Source organism: Triplophysa rosa, linkage group LG11 (assembly GCF_024868665.1).
Source record: "Triplophysa rosa linkage group LG11, Trosa_1v2, whole genome shotgun sequence".
Classification (NCBI taxonomy): domain Eukaryota; kingdom Metazoa; phylum Chordata; class Actinopteri; order Cypriniformes; family Nemacheilidae; genus Triplophysa; species Triplophysa rosa.
Genome location: NC_079900.1, coordinates 17,879,798 through 17,902,672, shown reverse-complemented (window position 1 = coordinate 17,902,672; position 22,875 = coordinate 17,879,798). Strand labels below are relative to the sequence as shown.

Below are 22,875 nucleotides of genomic sequence, written 5' to 3'. Positions count from 1 at the left end.
TCCCCCGCAACACATGGACAGTATTAATAGTCAGTTCTCTCAGTCATCAGTCTATTCATTATCATACTTACCTGTTTACTTGCCTGTGTCTGTGAATAAATATTGTTTGAAGATCTTACCTGCCATCTGCCTAGTTGTTCTGTTACAACTAGCTAGCATAACTTTACATGCATGCTCCATAACTGAAACTTGCTCTTCAAACAACAATTTAGCAATATCATAATTATTGTCTTGATTGTGTACAGCCAGCCAACCGACTGGATGTATATCCCCCTTTTTACATTGCCTCATGAGTACATTATTGAAATATTGATTTGAAATAGCTAATTTGTTAGGATTTAAGGAAAGACAAACATGCAGTCTGGTTTAATCTTTTGTAAATATAATCTTATTTGTTCTTAATTAGTCACATTAATTTGTGTTATATTAAACGGCATCGGTCATGGTGACTCGCAGTACCTGGGGTCATACATGTTATCAATTTTGAGGGGTTGTTATTAGGGAAAATTATCATACTTTGTAATGTTGCAACTAGCAAATCATTTCAGATGCTCTGTGTAATAAATCTGTCACATTAGTTATGTTTCTTTGATATTTCACTGCTGTTGTTGTGTTTGGTTGACAGTCAATGAACTCATGTAGGAGTCTTAGAAATATACTGGTACCTGAAAAGTACATTTATACAGAGACATTTATTCAAAGTGTCTTACAGTGCTTTTAAAAGTTACATTATCATGTACACATGCACAATGCAATCGAAGAAACACTTTTGGCTGAATTATTCTATAAAGAACCTTTAAAGTGATAGTTCACCCAAAAATGAAAATTCTGTCATCATTTACTCACCTTCTTGTCATTTCAAACCTGTATGACATCCTTTCTTCTGCAAAACACAAAAGAAAATATTTAGAAAAAAGTTGGTAACCGAACAGCAGCACCCATTCACTTATATTGTGTGGACACAAAACCAATGCAAGTGAATTGTGTTGTGCGGAAGAAAGAAATTCATACAGGTTTGAAATGACAAAAGGGTGGGATGACAGAGTTTTCATTTCTTTTTTTATTTAAAGGGTTCTAGATTATTAAAAAATAAAGAAATTGTTCTTATAACAACTTTTGGAGAATGGGGAACGAAAAAATGGTTTTTCTATGGCATTGCTGTAAATAACCGTTTTCAGCACCTTTTTTAATGAAATTTAATGAAATGAAACACAGTGGTTCCTTTGTTGGACCGTAATGTCAGCTCTCGGGTCTTGCACTTACTTGTTTTCACCTGTTTGTCCTCTGTTTTTGTTGTGTCGGGTACAGAGCATAGTTTTGACAGTTCGCCATTTGCTCGGAGACCGCGTGTACCACCCACTCCCCCTCGTCTAGTGGATGGTTCTCCTATCTGTACGGTCAGGAGATTACTGGACTCCCGTCACCGTGGCAGAGGCGTACAGTACTTAGTGGACTGGGAGGGTTAAGGTGCAGAGGTGAGAAGTTGGGAACCGTCCCAGGACATTCTGGACCAGGCTCTGATTGCAGACTTCTACCGGCGATAAGGTGAGCCCCCTCCTAGGACGCCCGGTGGTACTACTGGGGAGGGGGATCTACTGTCAGGTCTCGGGTCTAGCACTTACTTGTTTTTCCTGTCCGTCCTCTGTTTTGTCGTGTCGGACACAGGGCATTGTTTTGACAGTTCGCCATGTGCTCAGAGTCCACGTGTACCGCCCCGCCCCTCTCGTTACCTTGTTAATTAGCTCATCTTGGTTTCCCTCGCTTCACCTGGTTTCTCTTGGTCCCTCACCCCGGCTGTTCCTCGTTTTCACTCTGATTGGCCTTCCTTTATATTCCCTGTGTTTCTCTTGTCTCGTGTCAGACCGTTAGAGTTATACCCTTATGGTTGCCAGTCTTGTATCTTGTCTTGAAGTCATAGCTTATCGTTAATCATCTTGTCTTGTCCAGGCTCCAGAGCTGTTAGTCCACTTTCCTGTCGGTCGAGTGTATTTTTACTTTGTGGATTATGCCTGACGGTCATAAGGATTTGCACGTGGAGGATTAACTTTGTTTCAGTGTACTTTTGCCTTGTGGATTATTAATCGGACTGTTTCCTTGTGGATTCTCTCGTTCAGCGCAGAAGTGGACCTTCGGGGCTCATCTAGTGGGCTTTTCCCCTCTGGACTCTGCCATCTCCCTGGCTTTAGAGACTGCCACTTTTGCCCCCTGGGCCGACCTTTCACTGCCACCCTCCTGGTCGCCACGGCCGAGCGCTCGAGCCATCTGTCCCTTTTATCCCCCCTGGACTGTGGTGAGATTTCTCCGCTTCGGTGGTTAAGTTGTCCTGTGATTTCTCTTCATTGGCTATATTGTGTGTTTTTGCCTGGGGTGTCTAATAAATTCTGTTGCACCCTGCGTTTGACTCATGAGTCGTTTCTCACTCGTATAGTCCCATAAAGAACCTTTAACATGATGTTCCTTGCAGTGGAAAAAGGTTCTTCAGACTACAAAAGGTAAACTAAAAAATGGCACTTCTGCAAAAAACCCTTTTAGCACCTTTAATTTTGAGAGGAGAGGCACGATGTGAAATAACATTTAATTGCTCCTCCAATGGATTCCTTGACCATGAGATTGCAGGTAACTACAGTAAATTACTCCTCGTGTACAATTACATCAAGTGCACAAAATTGCAATTGTATTGTAACTTTATGTGCATAAAACAAGCTCTGGAAACACTTAGTCTGTGTAATCATTGATTATGTTAAGTGGCACTTTCTTGTTTTTGTGTCGTAACATAACATTATTTTAAAAGCCTCCAAGTGACATGTGACATGTGTTAAATTAGTAAACACATTTTACAAATTACATGCCACCGAGAACTCCAGAACATAACACTTTACTAAACAGGTTAGATCTGGGTTTTGTGTCTTTGTGATGTAGCTGATCAAATTCTTTTTTTCAGGTCTCAGTAATGAGGCATGCAGATCTACAAATAAATCTCATTCTTTTCTCACCTTTGTGCAATATCGCACAGACTTTCTGGTATTACTGAAATTTTTAGGAAGATTCATCAGATCGTCTGTGACTGAAGCTGTACGTTTTGTTTTTCTTTGGAATGTAGTGCTTATTTTTCAATGCATATCGTTTTTCTTCTGTTGCACTGATAAGGCACCTCTTCTACGATCATATTTTTTAGATTGATGACACTGATCTCAGTAACACACCAAAATATGTTAATGTAATTGAACTGTTAAAAAACATTGCATTTATGTATCTCTTTCTACCCACTTTAAGATGCAATGTAACACAACTGCTGGATGTGGTTTCCTATTTTTTTTTTTTTTTTACAAATTCTCTGATTCACTATTTGTTCAGTGCTGCTGAGCCTCGGCTCACGAATACTGTCAAAATTGGAGTCATGGGCAATAATTGTGCTTATCATGTGACTTGTTGCTTTTCAATCTCAGGTTACACCACACATCACATACACTGTGATTAAGGAGACTTGTTGTTTAACTATGCAAATGTGTGGTGCTGAATTTTCATGTTGTTTTGGTGGGGTTTTTTTTGTTCAAATTCCACAAATACTGTAAAATCTTACAGAAAACCAACGGATAATTTAAATGTGCAAAGATCACACGGATTGCTTGAAACACATGCAATGACACACGAAAAACACGTGAAATGCATTCTAAATTTTTTTTATCAAATTTCTGTCACACAAAATGTAAAACCACCAAGCAGATGAACATTTTTACATTATAAGTTAAAGAATGTGATGATGCTCTGTTAAAAACATTAAGTGACCTAAAGTCACTAGTCTCACAAAGATTTAGAAATGTAGAAAATATCTTTTACTGGACAAAAATGATCAATGTTGAAGCAAAAAGTAAACTTGCACAGAGTCAGTTGGATACAAATTCAAAGCAAAAAAGTTAAACCGACAGTTCCCGTTCCCACTCTTTTGTTTCACCCCTTTACCATAAATCACATTTGTTGTTGGTCTTGTTTTGTATGACTGCTGTGGGTGAGGAGTTAGTTGGCCCACACCCCTTTGATGGCTTATTTAACAGTGTGCACCTGCTGAACATTGGGCTGGCTGACTGACACACTCACACACACACACACACACACACAGATACTCCTGTAAGTAAGTGCTTATACTGTTCTTGAGTGCCTGCGTGTTCTCTTGAGATAATATGAATCAGATTATGAAAGGCTTAAATTTAATTGGGACAATTTAAATGTGTCATATTTAAAATTGTAATTTATCATCACTTTATCGACCCGATGCAAATAAAGTTTGTTAGAAATGATTCCACGCAATTGTGTCTTGCTAGGACCAGGGGTGTTGAAGTGTGAAAATGAGGCACTTTCATCTTTGTCTCATCCTATTTGGATTTGGTGAGTGGTGGGATTATCTACTATACCTGTGATTTTTTTTGTCAAAATAATCTTTTGAAACACTGTTGATTATATTATCTGTTTGTTTTTTAGGCTTTATCACATTGACAAACAGCCAGGTATTTTGTCCTTTTCAAGCACTATATTTTTTATAGATTTTGCTTAAAAATCATTTGTTCATTCAGTGAACTGTATTTTTTATTATGATGGATTATACACTGTAAAAATATTTTGGGGGTGGGTTAATTTAAAAAAATAAGTAACCTGGCTGCCTTAAAATTTTGAGTTCATTCAACTTAAAAGTATTAGTTAACTAATGAATTTGCCTAATAAACTTGTTGTGTTAATATTTTTAAATTTGATTAATTAATTAGGGCAGCCAGGTTACTTTTTTAAAGCTGAACCAACATTTATTTTTTACAGTGTAATGATGAAAAAGAGTGGTTCTTTTTTATGGGTTGACAAAAATGACTTGTTTAGTAATACATTTGTGTAATATATATATTTTTTACTTTATAAATGCTTTGGCTTTTTTTCAACATACTACTTTTTTCAGTGTCTGTATGGATCACAAAATGGTAAGGGCTTTTTGTCACATTGTCATCTATTTCTGGTCTAGTCTCTCTTATATAACACACATAAATGGTTTATGGGTATTTCCATTAAGTTCATGTTATTTTTACAGGCATAATTTTCAACAACGGTTCATGCGCTTCAGTAAGTGTTTATAAATTTCCCATCATTTTTGCCATTCGATTTTTTTTACTTTTACGTGATCCGCCCTAATTTATCCCTGATTTTTCTTACAGTACTCGGATAGTATACTGAATTCCACCCTCACATGTTCTGGGATTTCGCTCAACAACGTCAATGATTTCAAGGGATTTACCGATGCTGCCTTTGATTTGTACACTTTACTGGTCAGTTCATTTTAATATCAGTTTCGTTTCAGAACACTGGATTATTAAAGGAAGTCAATAGTACATTTTTATCTAAATCCCTTTTAATGATCCAAACAGAGATCCAAGCTTGACGCTAGTGAGGTCGCCAGCTTCATCAACAGAGTCAGCAATGGAAACCAAACAACTGCTTCTCTGAGTGATGCTAATTTTGCAAGGCTTTGGTTCCAGCTGAAGCTCAGTCCGTATGTCTCGTCTTTGTCTAAAGAAACCCTCTCCTGTCTGAGTCAAAGCAACCTGACCTGCCAGAGCTTCCAAGCACTGTGTGTATTTACATCATATACTTTACTGTATATACAAAAGCATAAATCATATGAGCATCATATGCGTACTGCAGAATCAGAGAAATGAAACATATTGAAAACGTAATGTTTTCCAGGGTAAAAGAGCTTGACAAGCTTATTGGCCCTGAAAGGAAGAAGATGGTCTATCAGAACTTTATAAAACCTTTTCTGTCAAGAACTGCTGCGAAGGGTAATCGATTTTGTCCGTTAATTCTTTCTGCTGTGTTTTTGGTTTGACTTTTTGAGCTCATGTTCAGTTTTTGCCTTTAAAGCAGCCTGTGCCAACAATGTTACTGATCAGGAATGGCTTACGCTGAACTTCCAAACATTCTCTAGTATCGCACCCCTTGTGGATTTCGAAACTCTGAAGTCAAACTTTACTGGGGTAAGAAGAGAATACATTTTACAGTTTAATATTACACAGACCATAAGTCAGAATGATTCTTAAATGTTGTTGCCTCTGTGCAGGTGGCTGTCATAAATCAGCTCACCCCAGAGCAGAGAGCCGAGCTGATGTTTAATCTTCTGGAATCTGGTGCTTTACGCAATGGGACTGTCAATCAGTTGCTCCAAAGTTTCCAGCACTCCCTCTTGGGCATGACAGTTAACATCACTGGGGGAAACTCGGTAGGATCTGTTATTGTTAGATCTGGGTATCATGTCTTTATGATAGTTGAACAAGATAAAACTTATACTTTTCTCATCTTTGTGCAGAATCTCACAGACCTTCTGGCTTTACTGAAACCAATGGGAAGATTCATCAGAACATCTATAACCATAATTGTATGTGTTTGGTCTTTTCTTGTGGATTTTATTGCCTTTTCTGTGAATTTTTCTATTTCATTGAAAAATAACATGAAACAACAATGTTTGTATTTGTGAAAAATGACATTGCTTTTGTGTATCTCTTTCTCAGACAAATAAACCCAATATCACTTCCAATGTAACAATGCTGCTAAACTGGATGTTGATCTCTCTTCCTCTAAACGCATCCCTGTCCGTGGAAAACATAACAAGGGATTTTAACAGCAGCAACATTGATGATTGGGTCAAGTATGTGGTAACTCCTGTGGTGCAGAAATATAGTAACCAGACTTCAAACATCACCTCAGAGATTGCCAGAATAGTCTTGTGAGTAGAACATATGAAATTTACATGTTTATACACCTTACAGTCATGCAACTAATTCTGATCTTTATGTTTTGTTCAGTGCCACGGACCCTCAGCCCGCAGATCCTGTGGAAATCTGTAGAGTCACCAGCAATAATAGTTCCTGTCCTGTGAGTTGTCACCTTTCAATCCCACACATTACAAACTGCACCGACCAGGTCCAACAAGACACTTGGCATGCCATACATCTAAAGAATGTGAAAAGCAAACCTACTTCACAATGCGGTTTTGTTCTTATCAACAAAAACTGGAACAAGTTGTACAAGTAAATGATGTAAAGTCCAGATATCAGTTTTCTTCAAATCTCTGTTTTGTTGTTTTGTTACTGCTGCAATAGCAACAGTATTTTTCCTTGACGTGACCCGTAACATGAATTTAGTTGAACCCAACATGACCATTGACCTTTTAGACCCTTTGTAATGTTTTATATTGAAATGCTATGTCTTATTCCCAGATAACACAGACAGCGGAAAGTGTGGCGAACTTGATCAAATGTGTTGCTTCTTCAAATCTAAACATAACTGAGGGAAACCTGCAACTTCTGATCACAGCGCTCACCAATCAACTGCGGACATTTGCCAATCAATCTACAGCGGTAAAAAAATTAGAATAATGCTAAATTACTTCAACTTTAAGTGGTACGCTTAAAAAATGCTTTTGGAAAGTACACATCAATCTGTTTTTGTTGTAGAATTCAAGCTCAGCTCAGAACAATCTCACAGCTCTGTTCGGGGAGCTTCCGGCAGAAAGTCTTACCAGTGGAAATCTTGCTGATGTGGAATACACGAAATTCTGGTTTCAAACTAAGATGATACCTTTACTACCCACGGTCAACAGGGAATTCCTGTCCTGCTTGAGCGGGCGTGACTTCAGCTGTCAGGCATACAGGGAGATGTATGTATTGTTGTTTACACTAAATTCTAATTAAATTAGGAAATGTCATCAACAATTAAAATGTTAAAATGAACCATTGTCATTACTGCATGTTTTTGAACATCTCAAATGAAATGTAAAATGTGATGTGTGGTTCCTTCCATGTCTTTTTTATTTACACAGTATTGCTGGATTGAATAACAATGCTGGACTGATGGGCAGTCCGACTCAACGTTTAGTCTACACTAACTTCATTCATCGATTCCTGTCACGCCGACAAAACACAAGTACATCATGCATAAGTTTTTCAACATTCCTAGCTACAGCTATATATTGACTTGAGGTCACATCATGAGTCATACAAGTACATGACCTATCTTAAATGTCAACCAATTGTTCTGTTTCAGGTGTCGACTGCACATTGCCATTTACCAACAGTACGGACTTCATCCAGCAGAACTTTGGGAGCTTTTCTAGTTCAGCAACACTTCAAGAGTTCTACGATTTGAAAAGCAATTTCTCAGCCGTGAGTCTATAGATTATCACTTAAAATAAAGGTCACCTTTACGCATTTAAAGTCTGAATGTAATCTGAAGCAAGTCAGTGGAAATCTGTGTAAGTTAAGTTTCTCTCATTTTCAGCTGGACGCACTTAACGTTCTCTCACGCGAACAACTGAATGATCTGGTGTTCACACCTCATGCCAGAGCAGGAGACAGAAACGAAATCCTCCGAAGAGTCTTTGACTTCCTTCTTCTAGCACCTAACAGGGACAAACTGAATGAATTCCTGCCCTCTCTTCAGACTCAGGCCCGCAGGGTAAAACCTCACTTTAGTTCAACTGTTATCCCTTTTGTTCCGGTACAACAAGACAGTAAACTTTTTTTGTCCTGCAGGCAAACTTCAGTTGTGAAAATTACAGAATCATGTAAGTGGCATTTTCAAAATAACTAAAACAAATAATGTTGTGGTTACGTTAGACTTAAATTGGAGCTTTTCTTTCTCTGTGAATCAGCTTTGATAGGGTGGACCAGACATTATCACCACTTCTTCCTAACCAGACTGAAGCTCTGCTGACATACAGAGATTCTCTGATGATGATTCCTCCCGATGGTGAGACACCATCTTACAATGCAACTGGGTTCTCTAATAAATTCACTACAACAAAGTAATTGAATCCAAAATTCTGCCTTATTTCCCTCTAGAGTGCATAGACAGATCTGGCCAAGTAAGTTGTTAGAAACCAAAACTAAATGTGTTCTTGTTTAATATAATGTCTATCTGTTCTATTATATATTAGTGTAGAAAAACAATGGTGTTTTAATAGAGTTTGTTCTCGTCTCTTGCAGTGCGCATCAACTCCAGTAAACGGTAAATGAGTCTGTTTGGGTTAATAATTATGATTTTCGTCATTTAAATGATGTTATTGAGTTCTCTAAAACTCACAGTTTTCTCTTCTTTTAGAAACTGCCATCTGTGCGGGAGTCAACAGGTGAGATGTTCTCTCTGATCTAATTCACAACACTGAAGACACAAATTGAGTTTATAATAAACTGAGTTTTATGTTTTTCTGGCCTACAGCACTGCTTTGGATCAGTTCTTGAATACGCCTGTGAATGCAACAGGCTCTCAGACTCTTTGCAACTACAGTGTCTCACAGTTTGCCTGTCTGCCAACTGTAAGATCACATAAAAGAAACACTCTTTGTGTCTTTGTGTCTTGCTATTACCTCTGTAAGTGTGTCATTGTTTTGTTTTTGACACGAGTACTTTTGTCTCGTCAGGTTTCTCGGTTAACTCCTCAACAAGTGGCTGATATGTTGGCCTGCAAACTCTCCAGCAATGTGACAAAAGAAACCTGGAAGCTTTTCTTCACCAGAGTCATCACACAGCTTGATGAAGCACTGCTGAGGTTTACCAACACGGTATGATACTTACTCTTTAAAATTACTTCATATGATACAATTTTACATATTTATTTGTCTTTGATGTGATGTTTAATGTTGTAATACTCAGACTCCCAGTCCAAGCAACGTCTTCTTGTCTGATGTTCTGGATGTGATAGTCGAGGTCCGGATCAATCGCTTAAGTCCCCAGAGACTGAGAGATGCTGCGTTCATTGGCACATGGTTCCAGGGGAGACTGAAACCATTCTTAGCATCATTTTCTCAGACATCTCTGTCCTGTCTCAGCACCAAAAACCTGACCTGTGAAAGTTATCGCAGAATGTAAGTTTAACTCTTGGGTTTGTGAAGTGATAGGTTAGCTTAAAAAAGTAATACTTTTTAAATGTACCATTTCTTTATTTAATGATACGTAAAAATAATTTCGGTGTCAAATTTGTGTCTTTTCTGTAATTTGACGCTTTTTGACCGCATTTCAAAAATAAGCTGTAACTAAACCTGAAAAACTTTGATTTGTTCATTTGGCGACCAGAAAAACGTAAAAATTTTTCCGTGTAAAATTACATGTTCCTTTCTTCTTAAATTTCGTCACTTTTCTGCATTTTACTTTTTTACTGTTTTTTAGAAATTCTTGTAAATGACAGTTTTTTTGACACTGTAAGTAGAAAAATTGTAAAAAAAAAAAAAACAGAAAAATCTGTAAATTTCATTTTTCTACAGTGTTTGGGGTCATTTAACCAACTGTTGGGTTGTTCCATTTTGACTCATTGATGTCATATATAACCAATAAAAAGTAAAGTGTCATTTTGTGGAGTTTAAAGGAATTAACATTCATGTTGAAATTATGCATCACTGTCTCATTACGTCTTAACTCTTTTACTTTTATAGTTTTGTGGAGCTAAATAATAAAACTGGATGATGGGCCATTCGAGCTCGAGTCTTGATACACTAACTTCATTCGTCCATTCCTTCACAGCGACAGAACTCAGGTAATGTTTTGTTTGATCATTTTTGCAAATGTGAAAATGATGTTTTTTCTCTCTGTCAAAATGCTATATGCGTTAAATGTTCCTAATATATTTCATTATAGAGCCCACAGTTTAAAGGCTACATTGTTCTTTGCGTTAGTCCGATGGCATACAACTCTTCAGCTCGCTTTATTTGAATGTCAACCAATTCAGAATATTATAAGTATTTATTTGTTGTTTCTGTTTCAGGTGTCGACTGCACATTGCCATTTACCAACAGTACGGACTTCATCCAGCAGAACTTTGGGAGCTTTTCTAGTTCAGCAACACTTCAAGAGTTCTACGATTTGAAAAGCAATTTCTCAGCCGTGAGTCTATAGATTATCACTTAAAATAAAGGTCACCTTTACGCAATTAAAGTCTGAATGTAATCTGAAGCAAGTCAGTGGAAATCTGTGTAAGTTAAGTTTCTCTCATTTTCAGCTGGACGCACTTAACGTTCTCTCACGCGAACAACTGAATGATCTGGTGTTCACACCTCATGCCAGAGCAGGAGACAGAAACGAAATCCTCCGAAGAGTCTTTGACTTCCTTCTTCTAGCACCTAACAGGGACAAACTGAATGAACTCCTGCCCTCTCTTCAGACTCAGGCCCGCAGGGTAAAACCTCACTTTAGTTCAACTGTTATCCCTCTTGTTCCGGTACAACAAGACAGTAAACTTTTTTTGTCCTGCAGGCAAACTTCAGTTGTGAAAATTACAGAAACATGTAAGTGGCATTTTCAAAATAACTAAAACAAATAACGTTGTGGTTACGTTAGACTTAAATTGGAGCTTTTCTTTCTCTGTGAATCAGCTTTGATAGGGTGGACCAGACATTATCACCACTTCTTCCTAACCAGACTGAAGCTCTGCTGACATACAGAGATTCTCTGATGATGATTCCTCCCGATGGTGAGACACCATCTTACAATGCAACTGGGTTCTCTAATAAATTCACTACAACAAAGTAATTGAATCCAAAATTCTGCCTTATTTCCCTCTAGAGTGCATAGACAGATCTGGCCAAGTAAGTTGTTAGAAACCAAAACTAAATGTGTTCTTGTTTAATATAATGTCTATCTGTTCTATTATATATTAGTGTAGAAAAACAATGGTGTTTTAATAGAGTTTGTTCTCGTCTCTTGCAGTGCGCATCAACTCCAGTAAACGGTAAATGAGTCTGTTTGGGTTAATAATTATGATTTTCGTCATTTAAATGATGTTATTGAGTTCTCTAAAACTCACAGTTTTCTCTTCTTTTAGAAACTGCCATCTGTGCGGGAGTCAACAGGTGAGATGTTCTCTCTGATCTAATTCACAACACTGAAGACACAAATTGAGTTTATAATAAACTGAGTTTTATGTTTTTCTGGCCTACAGCACTGCTTTGGATCAGTTCTTGAATACGCCTGTGAATGCAACAGGCTCTCAGACTCTTTGCAACTACAGTGTCTCACAGTTTGCCTGTCTGCCAACTGTAAGATCACATAAAAGAAACACTCTTTGTGTCTTTGTGTCTTGCTATTACCTCTGTAAGTGTGTCATTGTTTTGTTTTTGACACGAGTACTTTTGTCTCGTCAGGTTTCTCGGTTAACTCCTCAACAAGTGGCTGATATGTTGGCCTGCAAACTCTCCAGCAATGTGACAAAAGAAACCTGGAAGCTTTTCTTCACCAGAGTCATCACACAGCTTGATGAAGCACTGCTGCGGTTTACCAACACGGTATGATACTTACTCATGAAAATTACTTCATATGATACAATGTTACATATTTATTTGTCTTTGATGTGATGTTTAATGTTGTAATACTCAGACTCCCAGTCCAAGCAACGTCTTCTTGTCTGATGTTCTGGATGTGATAGTCGAGGTCCGGATCAATCGCTTAAGTCCCCAGAGACTGAGAGATGCTGCGTTCATTGGCACATGGTTCCAGGGGAGACTGAAACCATTCTTAGCATCATTTTCTCAGACATCTCTGTCCTGTCTCAGCACCAAAAACCTGACCTGTGAAAGTTATCGCAGAATGTAAGTTGATCTGTTGTTTACATGTGTAAAGCACGCAGTTTTGCAGCTGATCAAATGAAATGTAGATATGGTGTCTGTAATGTTTCAGTGTTGAGGCGTTTGTAAATGCAGTTCCACAAGATGGACAAGATGTTTGCAAACCACTGCAGCCCACTCCTGTCACCCAAAGACGAGATTTGATCTACACAGAATTCATTCATGCATTCCTCTCTCGCAATAACACTGACGGTGAGTTTGAAAGAATTTGCTGATCCGGGTCCCATATTCAACACTGAGGTTTCCCCGTCGCGGTGGCTGCTATGTTTAACAGATAGCCAGCTAACTGCTACCAGAGACCTTATAAAATAATGTGATTGACCACCTGTAGCAGAATAAATACAACTGACCATTTAATCTCCTAAAAATACTGTATTATTGTTGAAGCCTGAGCTAAATAAGTGATGACATCATTGTTTTCAGATGCTCTTTGCTGATTTGTGATGTTATTGAAACATACTTTTAGCAAAACATTTTTGGAGAATTTGAAATAGACAGAGCTATACTGTAATTGTATTGGGGTGTTGTTAATATGACCACAAGACATGTTGGTAGTCACTTTATCTCCTATACTCCAAAAATATGCATACTTCAAGTTTATTTTAATAAGTATACTTAAGCAAAGTTCAGGTATATAACGTATATAAAGTTTATTTTTGGGAAGAACTTAAAACATACAGTATATAAAACGTATAAAGTTTTAAAAATAGTTTTGTTTTAGTTTAAAAGAAGTATGCGAATAGCACACTTATAAATAAACTTTATTTTGTAAATGTAGTGACCGATATAAATGTAAATTGGGGCCTTCTACAACGGCATCAACAACTAAAAACATAAAATACTTGAAAATTAAAAATGTTGGCCAGAAATAAAACAGTAAAAATAAAATAAATTCATTTTATATAACAACATAAAATAAACTAATAAATAATAAAATGGCAAAAGCAAAACCACATAACAAAATAGCTAATTATTATACTAAAATTAACATCAAAATATAAAAATATAAAATAAAAACTATTAAAAAATCGAAATAAACTAAACTGAAACTAAACCTAAATAAATTCATCTTATAGAGCAACATAAAAATAAACATTTCAATATGAAAATTTCTCAATTTCGTAACAAAATTGCTAAAAATCGAACTAAACTTAACATCCCTAGTAAAAAGCAATACATTTAAAATACATTTATTTCATACTAAATATAGTTCAAATGTATTAACATGTATTTACTGACATATCGCTTAAGACTTACTGATATAAAATTACATGTAAACTTTATTTGGAGTATTACTTGTACTCAATGCACATTTCTTAATTTTAAGACTACAATGTGTTTTAATGTCACTTTTGATTGTATGATTTTTTAATAATATCAGTCTTTTAATGCAAGGTATTTAAAGTGTACCTGAAGTATACTTGCAATAGTTCCACTTTAGCACATTCAAGTATATACTTAGTTGTACCTTAGCACTTCCTCTGCACAATTAAAGTGCATTAAGTACAAAATTAGTTCCAATTTAGCAGATTTTTGGGCGGTTTCCAGGACAGGGCTTAAGCCTAGTCCCAGACTAATTTAAACGTTAGAGGTGTCTTAATCGAAATCAACTTGCTCTGACATATCTTAAAATATATGAGTGTGACTGTTTTGTCATAACATAACATATAAGGGGACTTTGATGTCATCTGGCTGTCGGTTTTTGTTGCGCAGCATAAAGTCGAACATGCTTTAAAATAACTGCTGATTCAGCCTCGTAACTTGGCTCTCTGGAAGCCGTCCCGCGCCATTTCAGGTGCTCAGTCCAAAGGAAGCACAGATGTACGTGATTGGGTTCAGACAGAAAAAACTGACAGACACTTTCGGCCTGCCAAAACATTATAAACCATTACCATTCACCATTCATAAACAGTACCAAGTAACAAGTCCAAAAATGACATAAACATATGTAACGTATAGTTTATTATTATTATAATGAAAATGACTTGCTACACCATTGACACTCTTTAAATATTCTTCTGGCCTCTCCACAGATCCCAGGTGTCTTAGAGATACAGCCAACAGCACACAGTGGCTTGTAAGAAACTTAGGGGTGTTCTCACAGTCGGCTCCTCTAAAGACACTTCAGACACTAAACAGAAACTTTACTGCGGTGAGTGTTGAATAATACTTCATTAAATAATAAGGCAAAAAAAATCTCTTTTGACTTTGTTTTTTTATTGTGATAGATGGAGGTCCTGCCTCTTTTGTCTTTTAAACAATTACTCGAGTTTTCTGCCACTCCTGGATCACTGATGGATCCTCCAGGTGTCAACAATGTAATGAAGTATGTTAAGGATTGCCAGTTGAGTGCTTTCTTTGACAGCCTTTCCCCAGGAGTGCAGGTAGGAACAAGTCCGGCATTAATATAGACTTAATCATAAAGATCCAATTTCGACAATAATTCGCATTTCTTCTTCTTCAGGACGTTCCTCTCACACAAGATGTAAAAGCCGCTCTGATCAGACAGATATTTGATCGAGCTAACCTGTCTAATGCGAACACCAGTAATGAGGAGTTTGTCACATGGATCAACAGTAGAATAAAGCCTCTGCTCACCAACCTTACAGACAGCCTGGTCACTCCATTTTTTGACATCCTCAGCACAAGGGACTGCAACATCACTCAAAATACGTAAGACCTGTGGATATTCAAAGACAATGACTGTACATCATGAACACTGTCATTCAATTTACACTTTTCCTTTACAGAGTGAAGCTGCTAGATGGTGTCCGACCTTCCATGCCAAATAATACCAAGAATGCAATCTACAATAACATTCTAAAGTCTATCAGAGGTATGTGGAAGTCAGGGAAATCAAATCCACTATCATCAAAATAAATTAAAAACAACTTTTTTGAAGCAAATAAAATAATCGTATTGTATACGTTATAATAAGACTTCTGGTTTTTTTTGCAGGGCCACAGCCTCTGAGATGCTACAGGAACAACAGCTTCATCACATTCGTAAATGAAAGCCTGCTAGGGTTTGGGCCACCTCCGAATGTGACCACCCTCCTCTCTTTGGTACCGCCACCTCGGAAAATAGAGGCAAGTTTTCAAATCAGCTCTATAGCTTCATTGTATTCTCAATGTAGATGTGAACATGACGTTGGTTTCACGTATTTCAGATTGTAAACTCTATACCTCCTTCTGAGCTGGGAAGCTACCTCACCCAGCCGGACGTGGTGGACAGTGATGCAGAGATCTGTTTCATCTTCAAAAACATGGGCAAAACCCCAGAGTTTTTGGAAAATGTAAGTTCTGCTTTTGCATCTGTAATAGCTGTTGGCACATAAACAAAACTTTTATTTAGTCATTTATTTTTTCTTTTCACAGATAGAGGTACCGGATCCTGTGAAACGTTCAATCCTGCCCTGCGTCTGGCCTTTGGCATTGTCAAGTGACAATCAGACTGAGATTGACTTGTGGTTTGACCGTCGTTTGAAGGTCTATTTGAAGTTCTTGAACACGGCCATACTAGGATCAAACGACACCCTGAATGCACCGTGCCTGTCGTACAGAAAAATGTGAGTGTTTTTAAGCTGTAAACATAATAACGCTCAGAAGTTTGGAAATGAAATTATTTTCCAACGTACTTTCTTTCTTCTTTTAGGGTCAATGTCTTGGGCAGCAAATCTTTTAATGCTTCTCAGCTTTCCAGTGCGGATATATACAACACAACCATTAAGACGTATCTTAAAACAGGTGAATTTGCTTTTTTCTCTTTGTGAACAAAAGGATTATATGATTTCAATGTTGTACAGTATGCAAGAACTTAAATTTCTAGTGATGATATTTAATATTGATATATCATTGTGCTCAATTTCAGATTCTAATCCAAAATGTTTCAACGTCACTGACACAAGATTTAACTCAACCGCATGGTTTGTCAATTTCATCGGTGTCAACTTCATCAGCTTCATGAGCATTGATGATCTGTACTCTTTCGGTCCTGAGAGCACGGTATGACCTCACCAAGATCACCTTTACCTCATTACAACATATTTTCTTTGCCATTCAAATGCTAATATGACAAATCAGGTCACATCTCCATTTGTCTCTTGCAGATTAAAACGTTCAGTGTGGATCCTGCCAACATCCAGCTGTTCAATCAACCTGGAATCCAGAAGAAAGTGTTAAGTCGCTACACCGAGCTCATCTTTCTGCAAAACCCCAGCTTTAATCTATTTTCGTACGTTTGCACGGGAAAACAAAATGTCAGTGCATTCCCTGAGTTCATGTAGCAAATTTTTACCCATTTTCTGTGTTTCACTAGCTTGCCATCAACGTTGCAGTGTGATGCCCCGGTATCAGTCTTCACTAAACTAAATGAGAGTCAGACTGAGATCATTCTCGGAAACTTTAAAACATCTTGCTCTGGCGTAGATCCTCAAGTAAGTAATATTTAGTTTGAGGAATGTTTCAGGATTGATACAGTTGACAGCATTTATGTTATTATGTAGATTATGGCAACAAACAAACAACAAACAAAAAATGACAATTCAGTTGCATTGTTGGATATAACTTTGCACAAATGCATTTCTAAAAGTATGGTCTTTAGGCAAAACTGTGTCTGTTTTAACATTTAAAGTCACCATTAAATCAATTCTAATATTGTTCTATTTTTATAAATGATTTATCTGTGCACTTCATTATTTTTTATTTATTTGTGTGCACTTGGAAAAATGGAAACCTGACACGCTCGAAATGTCTTCTCATCCTTTCACGAGTTATGTTGTGAGGGGCGGGGCTATCGGGGACTAGTTTTTGCCCCTCCCCTCCAGCAACATGTCGCTGAAAAGATTCCAATCTGCGTACATTTTGATAGCGTCGCCAATTATCCAATTAGTTCCCAATGGACGAAATCAAGTCCCGCCACATTGTTTCTCATTTCAGAAGCCATTTCACTCGGATATGTCTCAGTAGAGAAAAGACAAGCTATACTTCGGTTTCATGCAAGCTTTACGAAACATTTCTGCTTTTTTAAATCAAATAGTAACCAGATTAAATTATTTTTGGTGGTAATCAACATATTCATTATGAATATTGAATGACGTATATGAATTTTCTCAGTGGTGTAACTGTCTAATAATGTGTTCAGATATCTGCTGTTCTTGTTGGAAACATCAAAACCATAGATGCTAGTGCTATTCAAAACCTGGGACAAGAAAGTGTCGGTCTAACCACTGTGCAAATAAACAAAGCACCTTCGTCGGTTCTGATCAGTGGTCTCTCAACACTGGGCAATGTGACCGGCTGGAGCTTTGGACAAGCCCAGGCCATCGTAACAGTGCTTCTGAGTGGAAACTTTCAGGTAAACTTCAACTTGAATCAGGTTAACATGGAAGTCTATAGCTCTACCTTGCACATGGGAGTCAATAGTTTGCGGGTAACACTTGACCGAATTTAGAAGCTGTTTTGTTCGACCCATGCAGAATGTTTTTTTGTGCAGATCAACAGTACCAGTTTGCTGAGTCTAGGATCTCTGATTGGAGGACTTCCTTCAGAAAACCTGGTCACTATTGCTCCACAACAAATTCTTGAAACATCTCGTGATCCAGTGTTTGTTAAAAACATACTCGCCGCCCCAGAGATTGTTCAGATGACCTTTGTCAACCAGGTACTGTATGTCAACACGATTCATGTATATTTTCAGTGTTACCGTATGTAAACCTAGTTTTATCATTTCAGTACATTAAACAAACTTTTAATTTTTAAACAAACATTTAATTGTCTTTTCCAGCTTATCAAAGTCAACACGTCAGTATCTGCTCTAATGTCAAATGTTCCCAATGAGATGGCCCTTCAAATTCCTAGAAACCTTCTGATTATTCCCGCCACAGCAGACGTAGCAGTTTTGAAACAATTTAACGATAAAAAGTGGAAACCTGAACAGGTACTTTGGCTAAAGTACACTGCATAAACAAAAAATACATGCAAATTAATTTTCTTTTAAACATTTTTTACTTTTAATTCTTTAAAGGCCGTTCTGTTCTTCGATTCTGTTGCTGGTGCATTTAATAATTCTGACGAGTAAGTGTTTCTGCAAACTGATTTTGAAATCATTGATGTGAAAATGCATTATGATTAGCACTGTAAGAATGAATGGTGTACTGTGAATTGTCTGCAGTCTGTCCGTGGATGTATTGCAAGGATTCACATGCTCCCGAGTACAGAAATTCACTAAAGCTAAAACCAAGAGCCTGATTAATGCCTGCCGAAAAAGACCAGGCAGACCGAATGTCAAATTGAGTGAGTCTCAGGTAAAAAAATCCCCAAATGTGTTCACTTTTATTTCGAATGATGACAGAACTCTAGCAATTTACCAAATAAACTCCATAAAATTATGTTTTTCATTTCCTTCTAGCTGACATGCATGTATAACTTAATCAGAGATGATTCGCCATTGGATTTTGTCAGCTATCCAAAAGATATGTTGCTGTACTACAAGTAAGAGTTATTCATAATCTTTTTTAAACCATTTTGATATAGAGCTTTTTAAAGCTTAAAAGGCTAACAGATAATGGTTCAAGCGACAGATTGTAAAACATTTAGTTTTCTGTCTTTCCCAGTTACGAAACAATCCCAAAAAGCAGCTGTACGTCATATTTTACTGAGGTTGGCTCAGCCGATTTCTCAGTCCTGTCAAGTGAACTGCAAGGGAAACGCGGCACTCTGTGGAGTAATGCTCAAGGCTGCCTTGTAAGTGATTTGAGACAGTTAAGAACAATTCGATATTATTATTTCATATTAGATTTCATATTTATGTGTGCATTATTTCATTTAAGAACATTGATGGAAATAGCATCAAGAAGAAGGATTTGGCAGTGCTGGGCAATTTGGCATGCGTTTTAGACAAAGACAACATCGAAAACTCCGACCCAGATATCCTCGAGAACATGAAGAACTGCAAAGATCTCTCAAATGCGCAGATGGGAGCTATGGAAACAGTTCTCTTGAAGGGAACGTCAAAATACGGGTAAGTTATCCTAATAGAATTTGGTTTTGCATCATTTTTATTTTTGTTGCAGTCTGTTCTTGTGTAGATGCTTGTTTAGCATTGCAGGTTTGATGCTGTAAAAAAACAGAATTATTACTAATTCTCATGATTACATTTTGCAGACCACCAGGCAAATGGAATCAGAAAACACTTGACGATCTCGGAATTCTTCCTTTGTATTTCTCCAAGTCTTTTTGGGGATCATTCAAGCAGGTACTGTAAATATGCAAACATTCATGGTTTGACCACACAGAAAATGTTTTTCTGATCCTTTCTGCACGTCACTCTTGCTTTAAACAGAATGATTTAAAGAAGTTCCTGAAAAGCTTCCTGAAATCACTGCGTACCAATAAAACCCCAAAAGTCCTAATGAAGAAATTGTTTGGCGCTCTCAGTGTAGCAACACCACTGGCCAACAGAGCAGGTATACTGTCTCCTCTCATCTTTGAAACCACGGGATTCTTTGTGTTATTGTTTCTTCATGCTCCCCTAAAATACTAACAAAATGTAACTTGTATTTTCAGGGGATACCTGTACTAAGGGCAACATCACCAGTATTGAGATCAGCGGTGATGACTTCCCCTTTGGATATGATGCTACACAGTTCAGGGCTTGCCTGAGTGCCGATGTAGTGAGGGACAACCTTGCTAGCCTGTGTGAAAAAATCGATGATGATACCTTCCAGAGAGTCATTTTGGACAAACTCAATGAGGTAATATGGAATATACTAAGGTTTGGTGAAATCTTATAACATGATATCCAGGATAGTTTTAACGTTGCATGCTCTAATCCATCAGATATCACCAAGTGGCCTTTCGGAGAGTCAGGTCAAGGTACTGGGCCCGGTGTCTAGAGTTGCAACAACGGATGAAATTAATAAATGGAACATCACTAAATCTGACACATTGGCAGCACTGATGAACTCGAATGAAGGCAGCTGGAACTCGTCACAGGTGCAGATTTTCATCGTATTGACAATCAAATCTACCATTTTCGTGTGTAATTATGGTATGCATAGCTCACTTGGAGGTGCCAATGAAACATTTGTTGCATGTTGCCACTGGAATTTGTCTTTCAGACCAAAGAAATCATCACAAAGTATCTAAGCGCTAACAATAGTCTGGCTGCAACTGAGCTGAATATAGTGAAAGGACCAAATCTTTGCTCTCTGAACACCAGCACCTTGAAAACAATATCATCCGAAAGCATCAAGTAAGTCAAACTATGTGTCTATGAAACCACATTCAACTGTTCCTTTTCACTATATTTTTCATTAGGTATAAGTAAACCCCACATTATCTGTAAATTCACATCATTTTTCTCAATAACAGGGAGGCTGACACCTTGGATGTGTCAAAATGCTCTTCTGACGACAAAAAGGTGTTCTTCTCCCTAGCTAACACAGCTTTCCCCATTGCGTCTGCCAGTGGGCAAAGTACCACCCTTGCAGCATATCAGTTAGTTGAGTCCTATCTCGGTAAGCGACAGCTTAAAATATGCATATGCACCTTCATGTGTACGACATGTCACTCTTGTAACACAAGCAATGGTTTGCACATGCTGACAGCATTTTCCGCTTCTGTGCTTGCAGGGGGTGCGGATGTAACGTACATCAGGAATTTAACATCTTTAAGTGTCAGCATGAGCTTGCCCACTTTTATTAAACTGGATGGAGGCGTTGTCACGGTGAGCACAGAAAGACACATCATGTGTATTTTTTACACATCATGCCATTTATTTTCCTCATTCCTCATTTAACCTGACATGATGCATTACAGAATCTCACCGTGTCTGAAGTTGTGGGGCTTCTCGGTTCGAATCTGCGGGATCTAAAAACATATGAAAATCAAACGCTCGTGCGCAGCTGGATCTCACTGCAGCTCCAGTCGGACCTGGATAGACTGAATATCACACTGACTGGAGGCAAATCAAACGCAACTTCACCAAATAACTCTACGCTTACTACAACAACTGTCATGTCTCCTTCCACCACTGTCAAAACCCTTGCAGGAGCTTCAGGTAGGGTCTCACACACAGGATATAAGACGGAAGACATGGTACAAATGGTCCATGCATGCCTTCCACCGAGTTTTGGATTAAGTTTAAAATGCTGCTGTTATTAGAACTTAATAACCTTTTTGTTTGTCTTTTGTTTTCGTAGGAATCAGAGCCAACGAATGGTCATTCTCATTCACCATTCTTCTGCTCATTTTTACAATCATCAAAGTGGACTTATAACCATACTGCCAATGAAAAATGACGTCATTTGTCTATAATTACTCATTCTGTTTGATTATTATTGGTCCCATTCTATAAAGGGATATCCTGTCTTCCATCTTCGATGTTATTTAGAATTTTTCATTTTTAACATTATGTATTCCTGTATATTATACAATATCAATAATCATATTTGACATCTCTTCAATCAGCAATATTGCACTAATAACATGAGATCAGATGAATGTATATGTAGCTCTTTTATTTAAAGAAATGTGCTGTCTCACACTATGTGGATGTTTTACTTATTTTAATATGTTGGACGAATTAATTATGCTATCAAGACAATATTTTGGAACTTCATTTGGCCGTTTGTTTTATACTACACAAAAACTTCTCAAACTTTAAAAGTGTTATAAGAATAATCTTTTGTTAATCTTGTGTATAATGTTCTATGATTGGTACCTGTTTATTTGTGATGATGATCATATCTGATAATGGGAAATTTAGTCTATAGTACAGAAACAAATAAAAGGTAATCCATGAAGAACAAAGATATTGGTTGTCATTTTGAAAACTTGTCAAACTATTGTTTATTTTAGTTTATTAGAAGATTAATGAGATCCGGTAAGAAGTGAAAAGTGTATGTAAGGTAAGTGTGTTCTTGAGGGAAGTAGCTCATTCTTGCAGTTGTTCACAAATGGTTCATTATTATTTTAAGGATAAGAATAAAATCATTGAATGATTGGCCTGATTATATTGCAAAACTGCTGAGACCAAGTTAGACCTAGTCCATTAACAATTACTGCGATGATTTATATTTAAGGTCAGATATTGATTTTCATGGTAGTAATTAAATGTAAATTTATTTTATGTTGTTTTTGAAATAAACTATGTGTTGTGTGTACATAACATGTTTTTCTTATCAGAAAGAGTTGCCAAATAAACTTATTTAAAAAAATGTAATAACAAAA

General features: G+C 37.3%; 1 protein-coding gene across 1 annotated transcript; it reads left to right on the top strand.

Annotated features, from left to right (window-relative positions):
• The first annotated feature begins 10,492 nt into the window (after positions 1 to 10,492).
• Positions 10,493 to 22,783, top strand: mslna (mesothelin a). The gene is made up of 40 exons (XM_057346686.1): positions 10,493 to 10,560; positions 10,789 to 10,907; positions 11,023 to 11,199; positions 11,277 to 11,308; positions 11,396 to 11,493; positions 11,586 to 11,608; positions 11,730 to 11,751; positions 11,845 to 11,872; positions 11,962 to 12,058; positions 12,164 to 12,304; positions 12,396 to 12,607; positions 12,696 to 12,835; positions 14,677 to 14,795; positions 14,872 to 15,027; positions 15,108 to 15,316; positions 15,394 to 15,479; positions 15,602 to 15,732; positions 15,813 to 15,938; positions 16,021 to 16,211; positions 16,298 to 16,389; positions 16,514 to 16,647; positions 16,752 to 16,876; positions 16,961 to 17,078; positions 17,786 to 17,998; positions 18,137 to 18,304; positions 18,428 to 18,580; positions 18,668 to 18,717; positions 18,815 to 18,947; positions 19,052 to 19,134; positions 19,257 to 19,386; positions 19,473 to 19,663; positions 19,807 to 19,897; positions 19,985 to 20,108; positions 20,209 to 20,396; positions 20,482 to 20,637; positions 20,763 to 20,896; positions 21,016 to 21,161; positions 21,276 to 21,370; positions 21,463 to 21,703; positions 21,846 to 22,783. Exons 5-40 carry the CDS (start codon positions 11,475 to 11,477, stop codon positions 21,920 to 21,922), a joined length of 4,542 nt encoding a protein of 1,513 aa, XP_057202669.1. The 5' UTR covers positions 10,493 to 10,560; positions 10,789 to 10,907; positions 11,023 to 11,199; positions 11,277 to 11,308; positions 11,396 to 11,474; the 3' UTR covers positions 21,923 to 22,783.
• The last annotated feature ends 92 nt before the right edge of the window (positions 22,784 to 22,875 follow it).